General features: G+C 40.7%; 1 protein-coding gene across 7 annotated transcripts in view; it reads left to right on the top strand.

The window, feature by feature from the left end:
• Window positions 1-17,108, top strand: part of Esyt2 (extended synaptotagmin 2) — a 103,318-nt gene that overhangs the window by 26,975 nt on the left and 59,235 nt on the right. For 5 of the 7 annotated variants that reach the window (XM_013078036.3, XM_004860316.4, XM_021240950.2 and 2 more), the window contains exons 2-6: window positions 6,792-6,833; window positions 7,706-7,840; window positions 9,111-9,187; window positions 13,254-13,326; window positions 13,524-13,613. In XM_013078036.3, the coding sequence (XP_012933490.2) occupies window positions 6,792-6,833; window positions 7,706-7,840; window positions 9,111-9,187; window positions 13,254-13,326; window positions 13,524-13,613 (417 nt within the window). Of the gene's footprint in view, window positions 1-6,791; window positions 6,834-7,705; window positions 7,841-9,110; window positions 9,188-12,528; window positions 12,592-12,785; window positions 12,847-13,253; window positions 13,327-13,523; window positions 13,614-17,108 lie in introns of those variants that run through there. The other 2 variants (XM_087207722.1, XM_087207723.1) reach the window with 2 other exon arrangements.

Below are 17,108 nucleotides of genomic sequence, written 5' to 3'. Positions count from 1 at the left end.
TGAAATGGTCATTGTATCCATTTATCTTTTAAATTTTACTTAAAGATATAAATACTACAATAATGCTCCCATTATATTAGAGTTAGACATGATACCACATTTCCCAGACCTTACCAAGTTAAACTCCATATAGGTTTTTCCTTTAACAAGGAGTCAACAAGATTATGCCACATGCTCCATTGCCACTGATGCTGGTGATGTCTAAAGAACTCCCCTACCCCTTTGACATGCCTGCTGTGCTATTGGTAGTTACCCTTGCTTATGTTCTAATGCTGAGGGTATAGAATTTGTGGAGGGTAAAATCCTGGACAAATGCTAAGCTGTTTTTTCAAGGGAGTGTTGGTTGAAGAAATTCATTCCTTTCATTTAACTTCAATTTTAAATATTATTCCAAATTATATATTTTTAAAAATGAATTTTATTTTATCCCATTTCCCCCCGCAAGCCCCCACCTCTCCCTATGTACAGAAGCTTTGTTTCCATTTTTTCCTTCTGTTTTCACTTTTTTCTTGTCCCTTCCTTCCTTTCTCCCTCCCTCCTCCCTGTTCCCCTTCCCATTTGAACACTTTCTTCCCATTTCCCAACATCCATTATACATCTCAGTCCTTATTTCCACTTTCAGTTTCTCACACCAGAGAAACAATGTGGTATTCAAACACCTTTGTCCAATTTATTTCACTTAAGAGTATGGTCTCAAAGTCCATCCCAAATAACATTTTTTATGCTCAGAAATGACAAAATATTTAATTAGAATATTTTTACTTTTATAAATTTGTTTTATTCTCTCCACATCAAGGGGTGTAACAGGAAGGAACTTGGACACCCCCTGGGTTCCTCATGCTGGCTACACATCTGTTAGGTAGAGCCATTGATTCTTCAAAGAGTTCCTGTGAGCACTAAACAAGATAGAGTTCCTGGCACACAACTAAACAATCTTTGTATATTTGGTTTTATTTTTCTAAATAATATGATTCTGATAATATCAACATACTGGAAATAGGCTTTTGTTCTTTTAAAGGTATCATTAAAAAGATTTTCAGGAAAGTATCAGTTCTTAAGTATAATATAAACTTGAACAATCTTACAATGATCACTGCTGGTTCATAGAGATAATATAAAAAAAAAAGCTTTTTTATAATTGGAACTTAAGGAGATTTGAGTAGGTTCTTTTTTTCAGTTATAAGGATAAGATTTAAAACTAAATAGTATGTATTCATGTATTTCTGCATGACTTGGGAATATGTTTTGTGTTATCCCTATGGTCCAGTCCTTCTCCACTTTAAATTGTTTTGTGCAAAATAAGCAAATGTTTATGAATATGTATTAGAAGCACATTTTTACTTTCTGAACATAATTTAAAATTTTGTAGCAGATTTACTTCCTTCAAATTTGATATATTCTCTTATTTTCTTTGGTTCTTTGAAGTAACCACTTACCAATTAAAAACCTCAGAACTATTGAATGCCTCAGGATGCTGCTAGGAGATGTGATACTGAAAATCATCTTTCACAATCTCTGATGCCACAGGCCAGTTCCCTGGCGTGGCAGGCTTGTTTGTGCAAGTGGTTCTCTGTTCCTTCTAGAATAGCCTACATTCTGCACAACATCTCCTTGAGCTCTAAACTCACATCTTTCCATGGGAAGCTTATATGGCCGTGGCTTATAGAATAGAACTGACCCTGCTCAGTGTGGCCAGAACACACCTCCAGCTTCCTTGCAGCCCTTCCTCCTTCTCCACTCCAGCTACAGCAGATCCCATGTGGCTTAGAATTTTCTTTTTTCGGGCCAGGGATTTAGCTCAGTGGTGCTGCACCTGCCTCGCAAGTGCAAGGTCATGAGTTCCATCCTCAGTACTAGAAAAAAAAAAAGAATTTTCTTTTTTCTTTGCCTGATATAAGTGATAGGAAAGATCAGACTTTTTCCTATGCATTCAACACAGAACTTCGCCTCTGGTACTAAAATGAGGGAAGATCTGGATCAAGGTACTGATTTCCGTGGGTTGGGTGCCTCATGTGTTATCTCTTGGCCTGTGTCCTCACACACCAGGCAGTTCTGCAGCAGACACAGCTGGTGTCGTATAACTCTTTTTTCTTCTGACACTCTCCACCTGAAGTTAGTGTCATTTCCCATAGGTTAAGGACTTAGTCCTATAAGAATTTCAGTAACCCCCCCCCCACACACTTCAGGTATCACTTGCATGTAGTAAGATGTCACCTGTGCTTCTGACCAACAATTATATAAATTAACACTAGGATGGCTTGTAGAACCCAGAGAAACACTCATGTTTACTGGTTTATCGTAGTGAGTATTACAAAGGACGCAAGTGAGCAACCTGATAAAGAGATACATAGGACAAGGTATAGAGAGGGGACACAGAGCTTCTGTACCCACTGCACATGCTCCAGATAAGCACTGCTCCAGACAACGACATGCGTTCAACCATCTGGAAGTGCTACAGACCCTGTCCTTTTGGTTTGGCTGGAGACCTGGTAAGTCGCCGTGTTACTCAACCATGAGCCTACTCTCCTCCCCATTGGTGGGAGGAGGAATGGTGGGCTGGAAGCTCCAACCCTGTATTCTCAGCTAGTTCCCATCCTGTCCAGGAGCCCACCAGGAGTCATCTGATTAGAACCAAGAAATTCCAAGAGATTTAGGAGCTCTATGTTAGAAACTGAAGGTCAAGGACCAAATTTCGAACAGATCCTAAAATAGAAGGATTTTAGGAGCTGCATGTCCAGAACCAAAGATGTATACTGTGTCTTCTTCCTGAATGTTGATGGACCCTTCCAGGCAGCATCAGACCCCTCCCCATGCTCCTCTGGTTCCTTCTTCCTCAGGCAGGAGTGGGCCCCTAAGTGTGCAATACGTGGGTTCTTCAGAAAGAACATCCAACAGGTAGGTGTGAGGTAGATTACTGAGCAGGTATGAGGAAAAGGCTGTGCCTAAGTTCAGAGTTTACTGGTATCAAAAGTTACTTGTTTTTCAGTATTGTGATTATCTCCATCACTGGCATTGGTGGGAATCTGATCTTAGGTGTCACTAGCATTAACGATGACAGGGCAGAAAGTCACGTGCACAGTGGCTGACCCCCAAGAAGTGTCAGTGAGCCTAGAGAACAATGCTGCAGGGGAAGAAGCTGCTGTTCTGGAGCACCCAACTGAGCCATTTGGTCAACATAGTTGTAGTTTGGCTTTCAAATTTGATGTATGAAAAATTCTCTATCAAATCAAATTTAGAATAGATTACTTGTAAGAGAATCCTATTTCCAGGTATCACCTTTAATATAATTAAAATATGGTTTAATTTATGGAAATTTATTTTCACAAAATTTTGGTTATTTTACAAATATGCTTCTGTGTTAGAAACATTTTCTTAATTTTAATATTAAATTCCAATACTAATTGGAAAAGTAATTTGTATTTCTCATAAGGAATTCAAAAGTATGGAAATGCATAGTGGAAAAGGTGCTTTATCCTCCTTGTTACTAATTTACTGGGTATATTCTTGCACATTTCTGTGTATTTATAAACATTTACAACTTATAAAATATGTGCTTGTGTGTATATATATACATACATATATATATATACTGTTTGTGTATGTATACACACAAACACACACACACACACATGCACACACACAAACAAACAGTATTTTAAGAATAAATGGCCAGGGCTGGGGGTTTAGCTCAGTGGTGCCGCCGTCTGCCTCTCAAGGTCCTGAGTTTGATCCCCAGTACCAAAAAAAAAACCAAGAATAGATGGCCTCTGTTTTTATAGGTTGAAAAATCTGCCTCTGTCTTATATTACTAGATGTAGTACTTTCTTATAATTTATCGATGATTTTTTTAGAAAATAGAAGTTTATTTGATGGTATTTTCAAATATGAATTTGATGTAACATTCTGTACTGACTAGAAAACACAGACTAGTACTTACTGGCCTTACTGTGGTATTAAGATTCTGTATGAATAGGAACTCTCTGATGCCCTAAAATAGAAGAGGACCCAGTTAAATGGCCTGATGATTTTACTTTTATTTTTTATTGTTTGAGACAGGGTCTCACTGTCTAGCTGAGGCTAGCCTCAAAGTTGTGATCTTCTCGTCTCAGCCTCTCTAGTGCTGGCATAATAGGCATCCGTGTACCATCATCCCCAGCTCTGGCCAATTATTTTAAGATATGAACTTGGTGGCAGGAAGTAAGGGTTCTGACCCTGATCTTGTTGGGGAGCATTTATTGTTGTGAAAAATGCAGACTCCTAGGCAGAGCCTGAGAGGAATGGTGCTGTGGGTCCTGTCACCCGTAGGAAGGTGTGCAGAACTGGGGCAAGCTGGTTCTGAAGAAAGATGGCTGAGGAGGGAGTAGGGAGGACTTGAGGGGAGCAGAGAAGAGCACATCTCTGTTGAGAGCCAAGGCTGCCTTGTGGACTCCATAGGAGCATGCTAACAGCGTGAGACTTCAGAGATGCAGACCCGAGAAAATATGATTCGAGCTTTCTTTGAAGATCAACTTGAGAAAGTTAAGCTGTTTATAAACAAGAACTCAAGGTCTTGAGTAAGTAAATGGAAAGATTCCTGTTTTCTGGGATAATTGTTCTGGTAGTCAAATTTAGTCTAGTTGGGAAGCCAGACAAGAGGCCATTTCGGGGAAGTAGACAGACATCAAAGAGAGGGCAAGTATATCAGGTGTTGAGGTCTGCGTCTTCAGAGATGTTGTTTGGTGTGTTTACTCTGAAATTACAGAAGAAGGAGCACATGTGATGAAGACATTCTGGCTGTCAGCAACCAGAAGGTGCTTCGTATTTGCTTTTTTTTTCTTTCTGATGTCATTGTGGTTGAATGAATTTAGAGGGAAGGGACAGAAAGATACAGCCTCACAGTAAATGTGGGAGAGAACACAGCTGAATGTTTTCTTTAAGGCTTAGCATACCCTTGAGTGGCAACCACCTATCCCATTCCTGATTCGACTTTTAGTGTGCTGAACTACTTTACAGAAATGTCGAGGGCCAGGGATTTAGCTCAGTCATTCCGCCTTGTGCGCCACAAGCAGAAGGATCCAAGTTCGATCCCCGGTACCCAAAAAGAAAAAGAAAAGAAGTGCTGAGAAATAGCAGAGAACCATTTGGGGATGAATTGCACAGAGTTAGTGTGTGACTAGATGTGTCTGGCAGTGCCTCCCCCTGTTCCTGGAGAACGTGCAGCCCACTGTTATATTCATTTCCACCAGGGTCAGAGTCCTTTTCAGCAGCAGTGGTAGGAACTACAGTGATCATCTCTGGGGCTTTTCTTTCTCCTGATCTTTGTTGTCGTCATCGTCGTCATCGTCTCCTCCTCCTCCTTCTTTCTTCTTCTTCCTCTTCTCTTCCTCCTCCTCCTCCTCTTCTTCTTCTTCCTCTTCCTCTTCTCTTCCTCCTCTTCCTCTTCCTCTTCTTCCTCTTCCTCCTTCTCGTCTTCTTCCTCATCTTCTTTCTTCGCACTTGCCAGGCAGGCACCGTGCCGCTGAGCTACGTCCCCAGCCCTGGCTTCTTGAATATCGTCTGTCTCAACTTCTCACCTATTTCCTTGATTCTGGGAGGTTGCTGCCCCTTTGGTTTTGGTTCTTTTTCAAGGATGGATTTAGGCTAATTTAATCAAGAAACAACTTATTCCAGCTCCTTCTAGCCCACTTCATGGTTGAAGCAAATCAAGCACTTCATGCCAGGTAGCATAAGGAACGAGGCTTGCATGGGCCATAAGCAGAGGGAGCCCAATCCTGCTGCCACTGCTGTCTTCCTGCCAAGACCCGGGGTGAATAAACTCCATGGCTTCTGGGACTGATGTGGGTGTGACCTGCATCTTCACAGTGGCCTCTCTGGGACCAAAGACTGACTGCTGATAGATTCCATGTTCAGTTATTCTCAAATTCAAACATGGGAGGTGGAGTGTATCTCAGAGAAGACTCTTGGAAATCCCCAGCTGCCATGAACTCCCTCAGCTCCTAGTCCTGTGCCTCGTCCAGGGTCCCCTGGCTAATTGATTTGAGTTCTGTGTAACTTAGGAAAGTCTAGACATCAGAGCCTTTTTTGTCCTTTTCTCAGGCACCAATACAAACGTGCTGTAATCCAGTGCACCTCTAAACCGAGTGTGTGATCATAGCATTGGTGTGGCCTGTGTCCTTTTCTTTCTTTGAGACCTCCCTATCTGTGCCCAGAAACAGTGCTAGCCTTCCTCTGCAAGGATGTTTTATATTAGATCCAATGGCAGAGGAAATATTTTTCACCATTTTTCTAAATACAGTAGATTTCTTTTTGCTTTTTCAAACATTTCCAGTATCCGTGGAGGACTGTAGTTACAGCAGGCACAGGGTGGGGTGGGAGTCCTTGTGGAGAGGAGCTTCATGGAAAGGTGCTGGCTGCTCAACGGAAAGAGGAGAGTGACATGCGGGTGGGGTGAAGGCTCTGAGCCCGGGTGTCCACAGCATGGGGAATGCCGTGCTAATGGTGATTCTTTTTAAAGTGGTCAGTTTCATGTATTCTGGGATGTTTCATATCCCAGGGGCACCCCTTGAATAGTCAGAAACAGAAGGCTCTGGTGGCCTTTGCTGGCCCTTGGCTCTTCTGCCTGCAGGTTCTGAGAATGTGACCAGTCAGGTGCTGCACATTTCAGCTTCTTTTTCAGAGACTGTGTTCCAGAGTGTTAGAGCAGAGTGTTTTAAAGAAGTGCTATGTAAATGCAGGGTACACGGTAAGAATATTAAACAGCCTACAGGACATTTACCATTGTTGGGAGTCATATGTGTGTGTTTTTCCCTTAGGTTCATTTTCCAGACACTGAAAGAGCAGAATGGCTAAATAAGGTAAGATTAGAGTATTCCAAATGCCAGAGATCAGTGGGAATTAGAGTATGAAAGACCATCTTTCCATATTTGGGAGTTGGGAGTCTGGCTTCCACTCTCCTGGGAGTGTCGTCATAAGCGTGTGCTTCATTCCTTTCTGAAGAGATCTGGGTGGTTGGCGTTGCTGTACAGCTTTGTGTCTCTTCCTAAGCAGAGTACACTGAAATGTATTTTATAAGCAATAACAAGTAGAAATTCTGGGAACATTATGAAAAGGGAAATAATTCCCCAAAAGCCTAGCCATCTCTATAATATGTTCTAAGATACATTTTCAGATCAGTACAGGTTGAACTGGATCTCTTTTACCTTGTATTTTGTGCATCACTATGACTATGTAGTGAATATTAGTCTAGATAGAGATCACCCTACAGACCTGGAAGTTAGTCTGGCTTTGAAAGAATTCATGAGGCTGGGGATGTAACTTAGTAGTAGAGTGCATTCTGAGCGTGTGCAAAACCCTGGCTGGGTTCCATCCTGAGGACTGGAAAAAAAAATTCATGGATAATTACTGAGCTTTATAAAATTTAAGGTTTCCAGTAATGAGCTGAAACCACAGGATGTTTAGTGATTGTTAATTCTGCTGACATGCTTAAACAGAATATTTACCCAAAATAACTAATTCCTGTAGTATATTGGTTAATCAGTAACAAATAAATTGTAGTACATTTTTAAAGTTTACTTGAACTTTCAAGTGTAGATTTTCCATGAAAAGACCATTTCCTTATATTTTCCAAAATCAAATTCTAGTAAACTACATGATTCTAATTTTCACAGTGACTCAAGTATATTATGCATTGTAGCATTTGTTTACCATGAGTCCTTTTTTCTTTCAGACTGTAAAGCACATGTGGCCTTTTATTTGCCAATTTATAGAGAAGCTGTTTCGAGAGACCATAGAGCCAGCTGTTCGGGGAGCAAATACCCACCTCGGCACCTTCAGTTTCACGAAGGTGGATATGGGCCATCAGGTCAGTCCCTCCATCTGTGTCCTTCCTTGTGCTCAGGACTTCTTGTACAGTAGGATTGCTCTCAGAACATAACAATACTTTAAACCACATGTTCTGGAGGAAAACACTCACCATGAAGGCTGATTGGTCTGTCTGTGGTACAGCTCAGGATCTGTGCCAATGTGAACCCTTTTTAGGCTGCAGGGTCCTAGGTTGCCTCTTCACTGAGTCATTCTGGCCAGCTCAGCCTTCATGGCATAGATTTCCATGTTTCCTGAACCTTCTGTAGTGTCCTGCTACCCCAAATTCTTCTGATAGAATGGTCTTTTTCAGATATACAGCCTGTCTTGCTAGAGAGTTTGAAATGTGACATCACACTGAAGGTATAGTAGTTGACAAGGAGCTTAATATGTTTACTTCTCCAGATGATAAAAACAACAGCCAAGGACCCTGATGCTGGGTTGTAGGATTGCATAGGTGAAAGATGATTTTGTTAATGGGATCATGTCATATCTTGTATGTATAAAAAGGAAGCTTTGGGTTGCTATCACTTGTAATGAAAGCCTGAGGATTATTCTTATATTACTTGATCATAGTAAGTTTCCTTTTTTAATTTTTTAAGTCAGTTCTTAAAGAGCTACCAACAGTTCAAGGTATCAGTGTGTTACATGACTAATAATACCCAATTCACGTAACCCAGGGTATAAACAGCACATAGGCATCCCATGCTGTATGGCTCAGGGTGTAGTGGTGTGACCAAGGGAGTGTCTGGTAGACTGTAGTGGTGTCACCTGCTGGCCATGTCAGTGTCCATCCCATGCTCTCCAGGCTGTGGAACATCTTCCCCTGTCCATGCTGCTTTTCTCCCTGGAGAGAATGTACTGTCTCTTCTGTAGTTACTCTAAGTACAGTCTCTCTAGCACAGGCTCACGTTTGCCTTTCCTAGAGTGTGCTAGCAGTTCCCTTAGCTTGGACACCTCTAAACATGGGGCATGCAGTAGCTGTGCTGTCTCATCTCAGTGTTAGTGCTCACATGTAATGTCAAGAACTTTATGGGCAATAGATGCCATTGTTATTTATATTTACAGGTAAGAAAACTGAGAAAAAGGGTTAGGGTTAGTGCTTACAGTTAAACAGCTAGTATGTTGTGAAAACAGAATTTTAATTCCTATAGTCTGATGCTAAAGGTTGTTCTTATCACCTCTATGCTATGTTATAAGGTAGGTAGGTAGGTTGGTTGGTTGGTTTTTTAACATCCCTGTGTTTTAAAATAAGCTACTTTTTGTTTCAGCCCCTTAGGGTCAATGGTGTTAAGGTATATACTGAAAATGTAGACAAAAGGCAAATTATCCTGGACCTTCAGGTTAGGTAAGTTTTTTATTTGTGTTATATTTGTGTCATGATTAGTAACGTATAGTACCACTTAGCTATACCCATCAGAAAAAAGACATAATAAACATGGTTCTTACCTGCTGGCTGTTATAATTTGACTAAATTCTTCCTGGAGATCCGAATTTTATACATCTTCTAACTCTCAGTTCGTAATAGCCTAGATAACTGACAATGAGAAAATATGTTCAGTAAAAGAAATTGAATACAGGAAAATTATAGACCAGTCAATATCTGACTATTGATACAAGAATCTTCAGTAAAATACTCGCAAACCTAATTCAGCAGCATATTAAAAGGATTATACACCATTACCAAGTAGGGTTTATTCTCAGAGTGCAAGGATGGTTCAGCATGTAAAAATCAGTCAATGTCATATACCACATTAAGAAAAGGAAAAAAACCCACAAAACTACATATTATCTCAGTTGATGCCGTAAAAGCATTTAACAAAATTCAATACTCTGAATAGAAGGACACCCACCTCAACATAATAAAGGCTACATATGAAATATCCCATAGCACATATTATACTTAATAGTGGAAAATTGAAATTCTTTCCTCTAATATCAGGAACAAGGCAGGGATCTCTGCTTTCACCACATCTATTCATCATAGCCAAAGCAATTAGTCAAGAAAAGGAAATAAAAGCATCCAAATTGGAAAGGAAGAAGTAAAATCATCTCTGTTCATAGGTGACATGATCTTATAAAGATCTCACACATATAAACTGTTACAACTAATGAATGAATTCAGCAAAGAACCTGGATGCGGAGTAACACACAGAAGTCAGTTGCATTTCTATATGTTAACAGTGAAAATCCAAAAGAGGAAGTTTAAAAAATTCTTTTACAATAGAATCGAAAAGAATAAATACTTAGGAAAAAACTTAACTCAGGAGATGAAAGACTTGTACAATGAAAACTTTAAAAAATTGATCAAAGAAGTTAATGCACATGTAAACAGAAAGATATTCCATATTTGTGGATTGAAAAACTTAATATTGTTAAAATGTTAATGCTACCCAAAGCAGTCTTATAGACTTAATATAATCTCTGTAGTCATAAATCTTAAGGGATTAATATTCAGAACATATAGGAGAACTCTTGAAAGTCAACAGCAACAAAAAAGCCCTCTTCAAAATCAGCAAAGGCACTGAATAGACATTTTTCCAAGGTGGCTATATGGCTAATAAGCACATGAAAAGATATTTAGCACCCTGCTTATTAGGAAAACACAAATTAAAACTACAGGGAGATACCACCTCACACTCATTAGGCTAGCTAAAGAGAAAATTAACAAGTGCTGATGAGGATGTGGAGAAATGGAACCCTTGGGCGCTATTGGCAGGAAGGAAAAAAATGGTGTAACTGCTGTGGAAAGTTTGGCATTTATTCAAAACCTTAAAAATAATTACCGTCCTGTCTTAGTCCATTTTCTGTCTCCATAGCAGAGGATCTAAGACAGTGATTTAAATGGAATAGAGCTTTATTTTGGTTCTCTGGCCTGGAGGCTGGGAAGTTTAAGATCGGGCCTCGTACTACTTCATTGGGGAAGGTGGAAGGGCAAGTGCAGGTGTGTGTAGAGCAGCAAGAATATGAGGGATGGCCTTACTTCCTGTCTACTCTCACAATCTCAGGAGCAAGAACTTACATGCATGAGAAGGGCATTAACCCATCAGGGAGGGCTATAACCACTATATGTATGCAGTCCATCGCTGACAGAAATGCTATGTAGCACATGACTGTAGTGATGCCAAGAATATGGATGTGCAAATATTTGCTCAAGTCCCTGCTTCAATTCTTCTGGGTATACATATGATGTAGTCTGAGTGTTTCTTCTGAAAATGCATGTGTTAGAACTTCATTTCTTGGTGTGGCGGTGTTGGGAAGTGGGACCTAGCAGGAAATGTCTGGGTCATGGGAATGGAGCCCTCACTGACAGATTAATGCCCTTCTCATGCATGTAGGGTCTTGGTCCTGAGGGACTGAGAGCAGATGGTTAGGAAGCAAGCCCATCCCTCATATTCTTGAGTGCAGAGCAAGCGTGTACTTGCCCTTTCACTTTCTCAAAGAGTGAAATAAGCAAACACTGAAAGGCCGATGCCACATGATTTCACTTACAAGAGGTACCTAAAGCAATCAAGTCCACAGAGACAAAAAGTAGGATGGTGAGTACCCAGATGTGGAGAGGAAGTAAGGAGTTAGTGTTTAATGGGTAAAGAGCTTTGGTTTGTAAGATGAGAAAATTCTGGAAGTGAATGGTGTTGAGGAGTGCACAATATTATGGATGTGTTTAATACCATTGATTTTTATTCTTACAAATGGTAAATTTTGTGTTGTGTATTTTAACACAGTTTTTTGAATTGGAAAAAAAAAGAAATTGAGGGTGTGCCTAGCATAGTAAAGATGAGTTTGTTTCTGTCCTCATTTTTGAACTCACTCATGCCTTCCTGCATTTTGTGTGAGGCCTGTTAGTCAGCTTTCTATCACTGAAAATAATACCTAAGATACCCTTGAAGGAGGAAAGGTTTATTTTGGCTCACAGTTTCAGAGGTTTCAGCCCATGGTTGCTTGGCCCCCTTGCCTTTGGACCTGTGGTGAGGCAGTACATACAAGCCAGCAGCATGTGGAGGAGAAAACTGCTCACCTCGTGGCAGTTAGGAAAGGGAAGAAGGAAAGGGATGGTATCCTGACATCTCCTTCAAGGGCACGCCCCTCAGTGACCTGACTTCCTGCCAGTAGGCCCTGTGTCTTAAAGGTTCTGTTACCTCCCAGTAGTATCAGAGGCTAAGAATGGAGCCATACTGTTTTCATCAGTGACATAAAAGAGGAAGGTCACTGTGTCTCAGGTCAAGCCATGTCCTGGAAGGCCTGTCTACAAAACTGATGATACAGTTCATTAGGAGGGAAACTTCTGTTCTTTGGTGCCCCCAGCACCAAATGAGTATTCTATACACATTGTCTAAATATTTGAATAAACCAGTTAATTGATGTCCTTTTGAAGATGCAGTCATAGCAACATTTGCATTCTGTTTTGTGTGTGTGTGTGTTCCAGAGAAGGACCTTTACTACATTGGCTGTGGAGATGGGGAAGGAGAAATTTAAAGAATTAGGAAATAAAGTGACCAAGTCTTAGGTGAAGAAAAGAAAAGGTTTATAATAGGTCATTGGCAAATTTATCACTAGGTAGAGAATAATTCTCAGTGAGAAGAATCTGTAGGTATGGCTTTGACACTAGGACAATAAATATTGGAAGAATTTCATCCCAGATCCCTTTTGTTACTGTTTTGCTCATCTGCCTGGACACTCCCTGACCAGCGTTCATCAAACTCCACAAACGTGCCAGGCAGGAGTGTGATGCCCTGCTGCCAGGAGCCAAGGGTAAGGGTCAAACATACACCATCCCATGCAAACCTATATGGCATCTCATGTTTACATTAAAAATAGATGCAAACTTCACATTCAGTGTCATAGTAGATTCATGTTCATCTCCTGTTCATGTTTGAAATGACTTAATCCTTGCATAAAGCTGAGACCCTGAACAGACATGTTTTTTCTAACCTTTGATGTCACAGAACCTTGGAGCACCTCAGCAAGAATTTTCATGATTGAGGAGGAAGGATATGAAATTTACTGGTATTGAAAGGAAGTATAAACCTTTTTATGTGTTAAATAAATAGAATTCATAACTACCTTCCATCAAACTTCAAAAATTCTCATTGTTACTTACATTTCCCTTTGAAAAATGGACATTTATATTTAATTGATAAGGTTTTTGTATATAACATGTATATTTCCATGCATGCACGCGTGCGCGCATGCACACACACAACAGTAGTTTTCACAGGTTTTGTGAGGATTGCCTGAACCTGTAATTGGAGCAGCAAAATAGTATGATATGGGCCACATTTTTCAGTTTTTGCTTACAGACTAATTTTGGTTGCTTTAATATCATTTTATTCAGATGATATGCCTTTCAGTTCTATAGTAACTAAAAGTGTAATTAATTTCACTCACTTAATGTAAAATTTTTTCTTTGCCAGTTTTGTAGGAAATTGTGAGGTTGATCTGGAGATCAAACGTTATTTTTGTAGAGCTGGCGTGAAAAGTATACAGGTAAGTTTTTTAAATTTTCATTTCTGAAGCTCTCTGTAGTTGAAAAGAAAATTACAGTTTTTACTAGCTCAGAAGGTTTCAAAAGTACATTTTTATTTGTGGTCCTAGTTGGGAGAAAAATGGTCAGATGTTTGAAAGTCACTAAGAAGCTCTGTAGCTATGTTCTCTTATGTGTTCTGTTTCCTGTTTGAGTTTAGATCCATGGGACAATGCGGGTGATCCTGGAGCCCCTGATTGGAGACATGCCTTTAGTCGGCGCTTTGTCCCTCTTCTTCCTTAGGAAACCAGTAAGTCAACATTTATTCCATGTTTATCTGCCTGTTGCTGACAGGAATGTGGACAGAGAGTAAAGTGGAGAAACAAAATTCTATCCTTAACTCACTTTTTTCTCCTTCTAATAGATGAATCCTCTGAGTTTTTCATACTTTATTCCTTAAGTGAGGACTTCATCTCTTAATAAACAGTGTTCTTTCATTAGAATAAAAATAGTTTGTTGTAGAAAGAAAAGACAGACTTTCTAAAAAGGAATAAGGTTCAGCTAAATTTCATTCAGCACCAATCACTGTATGGTAGAGATTTGTTTATTTAATTCTCATGCCTCTGAAGCTAAATAGTGTTTACTTTTACTGATCAGGACCTGAGCCTGAGTCTTACTGTTGCACAGCTAACAAGTACTAGAGCCTGTACAAGGCCTAGATTAGTCAGTCATACAGAGCTTATGCTCCTGAGCACTTTGTGGTGATGGCCCCCCGCTGGGCTTCTCTGACTCCTCCTGAGTCAGAGGGCTGCTGCTCTTTGGGTGCACTTCCTTCCCTTTTTTGGGAGGAGTATGTTTGATGCACTGCACATACAGTTTTGTGGATTTTCTTTCATTTGTTTTTTGTAATATTGAGGATTCAAACCATGACCTCCATGCTGAGCTACACTCCCTGCCCTTTAAAAATTTTTTTAGCTGGGTCTTTAGCTCAGCAACACAGCACCTACCTGGCAAGTGCGAGGTCCTGAGTTCTATCCCTGATACAAAAAATATATATATTTTTTTAAATTTGAGATAAGATCTTGCTAAGTTCCCTAGGCTGGGCTCAAACTTTCAGTCCTCCTGCCTCAGTCTCCTAGTGTGCAGGGAGATGCCAGCTAGGACATTCTTAACAATTTAAAGAAACCCGCCCCCCCATCTCCTAGAGTGAAACAAAATTAAAATCTTTTAATCTTCTCCAAAACTTAATAGTGCTCTTCTATAGTTTGGGTCTTCTGCAGAGAAATTGACTTTTAAAATAATGTAAGTGGGGCCAGGGACTTAGCTCAGTGGTTCCACCACCTGCCTCGCAAGCACAAGGTCCCAAGTTCAATCCCTGGCACCAAAAAATAAAATAAAATAATGGAAGTGTATTAACTTTCAAATAAAATTTAATGACAGAAAAGAAGAATGAGGCTGAAAAGTTCAGAATCGCTCTTTTCCTTATATGGTGAGTAAAGTCATAGAAAGAACATGCTTCAGAGAGAAGGGAATTTTTTCTGTTACTTTCAACTGGAAAATACGAGAAGAGATTTACTGCTAGCTGCCAAATGATTCTTCCTTACCCTGTTGAAAAATACAGCTTAGAAGGGGTTTTTTGTTTTATTTTTGACTGTCCAGCAGATTCACAAGTATAGTGCCATACAAAACATACACATTTTTCTGCTTGTTGATTTGTTTAGTTTTTTTTGTTGGCGATTGAACACAGAGCCTTTGCCCTGAGCTACACCCCTCTCCCTCCTCCTCCTTGTTTTCATTTTTAAGATAGGATCTCACTAAGTTGCTAGGCTGTGTTCAAACTTGGAACCTTCCTGCTTCATCCCCCCAGAGTACTTAAATTGCAGGTGTGCACAGCCACATGCAGTGACTTATTTATGTTAGTTTTGATGATGATGTAGTACTTGTTAGGGCGGGGTGGGGGTGGGGAACTAAAAATTCCCCAAACCATCAAGAGTGGTGCTCTTTCAATTTTCTGCCACCTCAAATGAAATCCAGAAATCCTGGTGTTTAAAAACAAAGAGAACATTCTTTGACTTTACTACTAGCCGAAATCTGACACATTAATAACCCTGGTGGGAAAACTCACTAAAAAATAGTGGAGCCATCAGTTTGTATTTTAACAGGCTTTGGCAGATGACTTTTCCTCTGAACAGCATGGTTTTCATGAAATACGTGGATACATTTGTTGCTCTGGTGAAACCTGACCTGCTTTTATAATCACGGACCTGGCTACAGGTTCTGCTTCTCATAGAGGAGCCACTGCTCAGATACGGCTTCCTGTGCTTGGAAACACATGTTCCCCTCACTCCTTGTTTCCAGAAATAGAACTGTCAGTCATACAGAGGCCCTGGTTCCCAGTGTCCCCCAGGAGTCTTTGGGGAAGCCAGGCGGGGTTGCTAATTTTAGTTGCTTTTCCAAAGCCGCTTTACAGAGCTGGGGGCTCTCCAAAGCATTGCCTGTCAGGCTCCTGCTGTTCCTGCCTGGTGTCCTTGTGCAGACTTTTCAAACTGAGCCTTAAGTCTCACTGGCACACCTGTGCTGTTTTTCTCAGACCCTCTTTCTCACGTTGTCACACCTTCACACACACGTCCTCCCTCACTTGATCTGTTCGTACACTCATTTTCCACATTCGTCCTCTCACTTATTACCACATACTTGTCCTCTCATTTTATCACTCAGCTTCTCACATTCTCACAGTCGATTGCTTTTTCACTTGTGCTCAGTCTCACCCACTCTCCCTCCTCTTCTCATGGGCACTTACTCTCACACTCGTCCTCATACTCACACCCGTCTTTTTCTCCTCTGTACACTACCTGGATCTTAGACTCAGTCTCCTGCCCCGTGGCCCACCCCTGTGCTCAGGGATAAGCTGTGTATATCTTTTTCAGCACCTTGAACCTGGGACCCTTTGTTTGGGGTTTCCTTCTTGCACTCAGGTCCGTTATTATCAAAGCCCAGCTCAGTCCTACCCTGCCATGACTCCTGCTCCTGCCTCCCTGTGATTGATTTCCCTGAACTTCAGTAGCACTTAGGGGCATCCCGGTCATCTTAACAAGGCTGTCCTGGGAAGAAGCAGCTCTGTGTATCTTACATAAGCAATGTGACCCATACCAAGGTAGCGAGGCCTACAAGTAGTTGCATGCTAGGGCTACCCCGTCTGGAAAGACTTTGGCGTGAGGAAGCAAGGCACATTGGAGACTTGGGGGTGTAGCTTAGCACAAAACCCCCTTAAAAACCAAGCATGAGGATTTCCTTCTCTCCTGCTATTCAGCTGTGAAGTTTCGTCTAGGTCTCAATTTTCTTTTCTTTTCTTTCTTTTCTTTTCTTTCTTTCTTTCTTTCTTTCTTTCTTTTTCTTTTTCTTTTTTTTTGTTATTTTGAGAAGATTGAGCACCTTCAGGTGATATGGTCATAGATGTGTTGTTATTTGGCGACAGGGTCTCATGCAGTTCAGGCTGGCCTTGGACTCACTGTGTAACCCAGGCTGGCCTTGAATTCATGACAATCCTCTTACCTCAGCCTTCCAAGTAATGGGATTACAGGTGTGTGTCACCATGCACAGTGATTTTTCTTATCTGTGTAACTCAAACAGTTCATTAGTCTCAGTTTCTACTTTTTAGGCCAATTTTATATGTAGTTTGGCTTCCTTTTTTAAAAAGTTTTTTTTTTTCTCCCAGTAACAAGGACTGAAGGCTCTGGAGCCTCACACATGCTAGGCAAGCGCTCTGCTACAGAGCTACATCTCCAGCTCTTGCTTCCTTTTTTGA

Source organism: Heterocephalus glaber, unplaced genomic scaffold (genome assembly GCF_053883595.1).
Source record: "Heterocephalus glaber isolate CG9 unplaced genomic scaffold, H.glaber_assembly_v1.0 deba00000818, whole genome shotgun sequence".
In the NCBI taxonomy this organism is placed as follows: domain Eukaryota; kingdom Metazoa; phylum Chordata; class Mammalia; order Rodentia; family Bathyergidae; genus Heterocephalus; species Heterocephalus glaber.
This window is presented reverse-complemented; position numbering and strand designations above follow the sequence as displayed.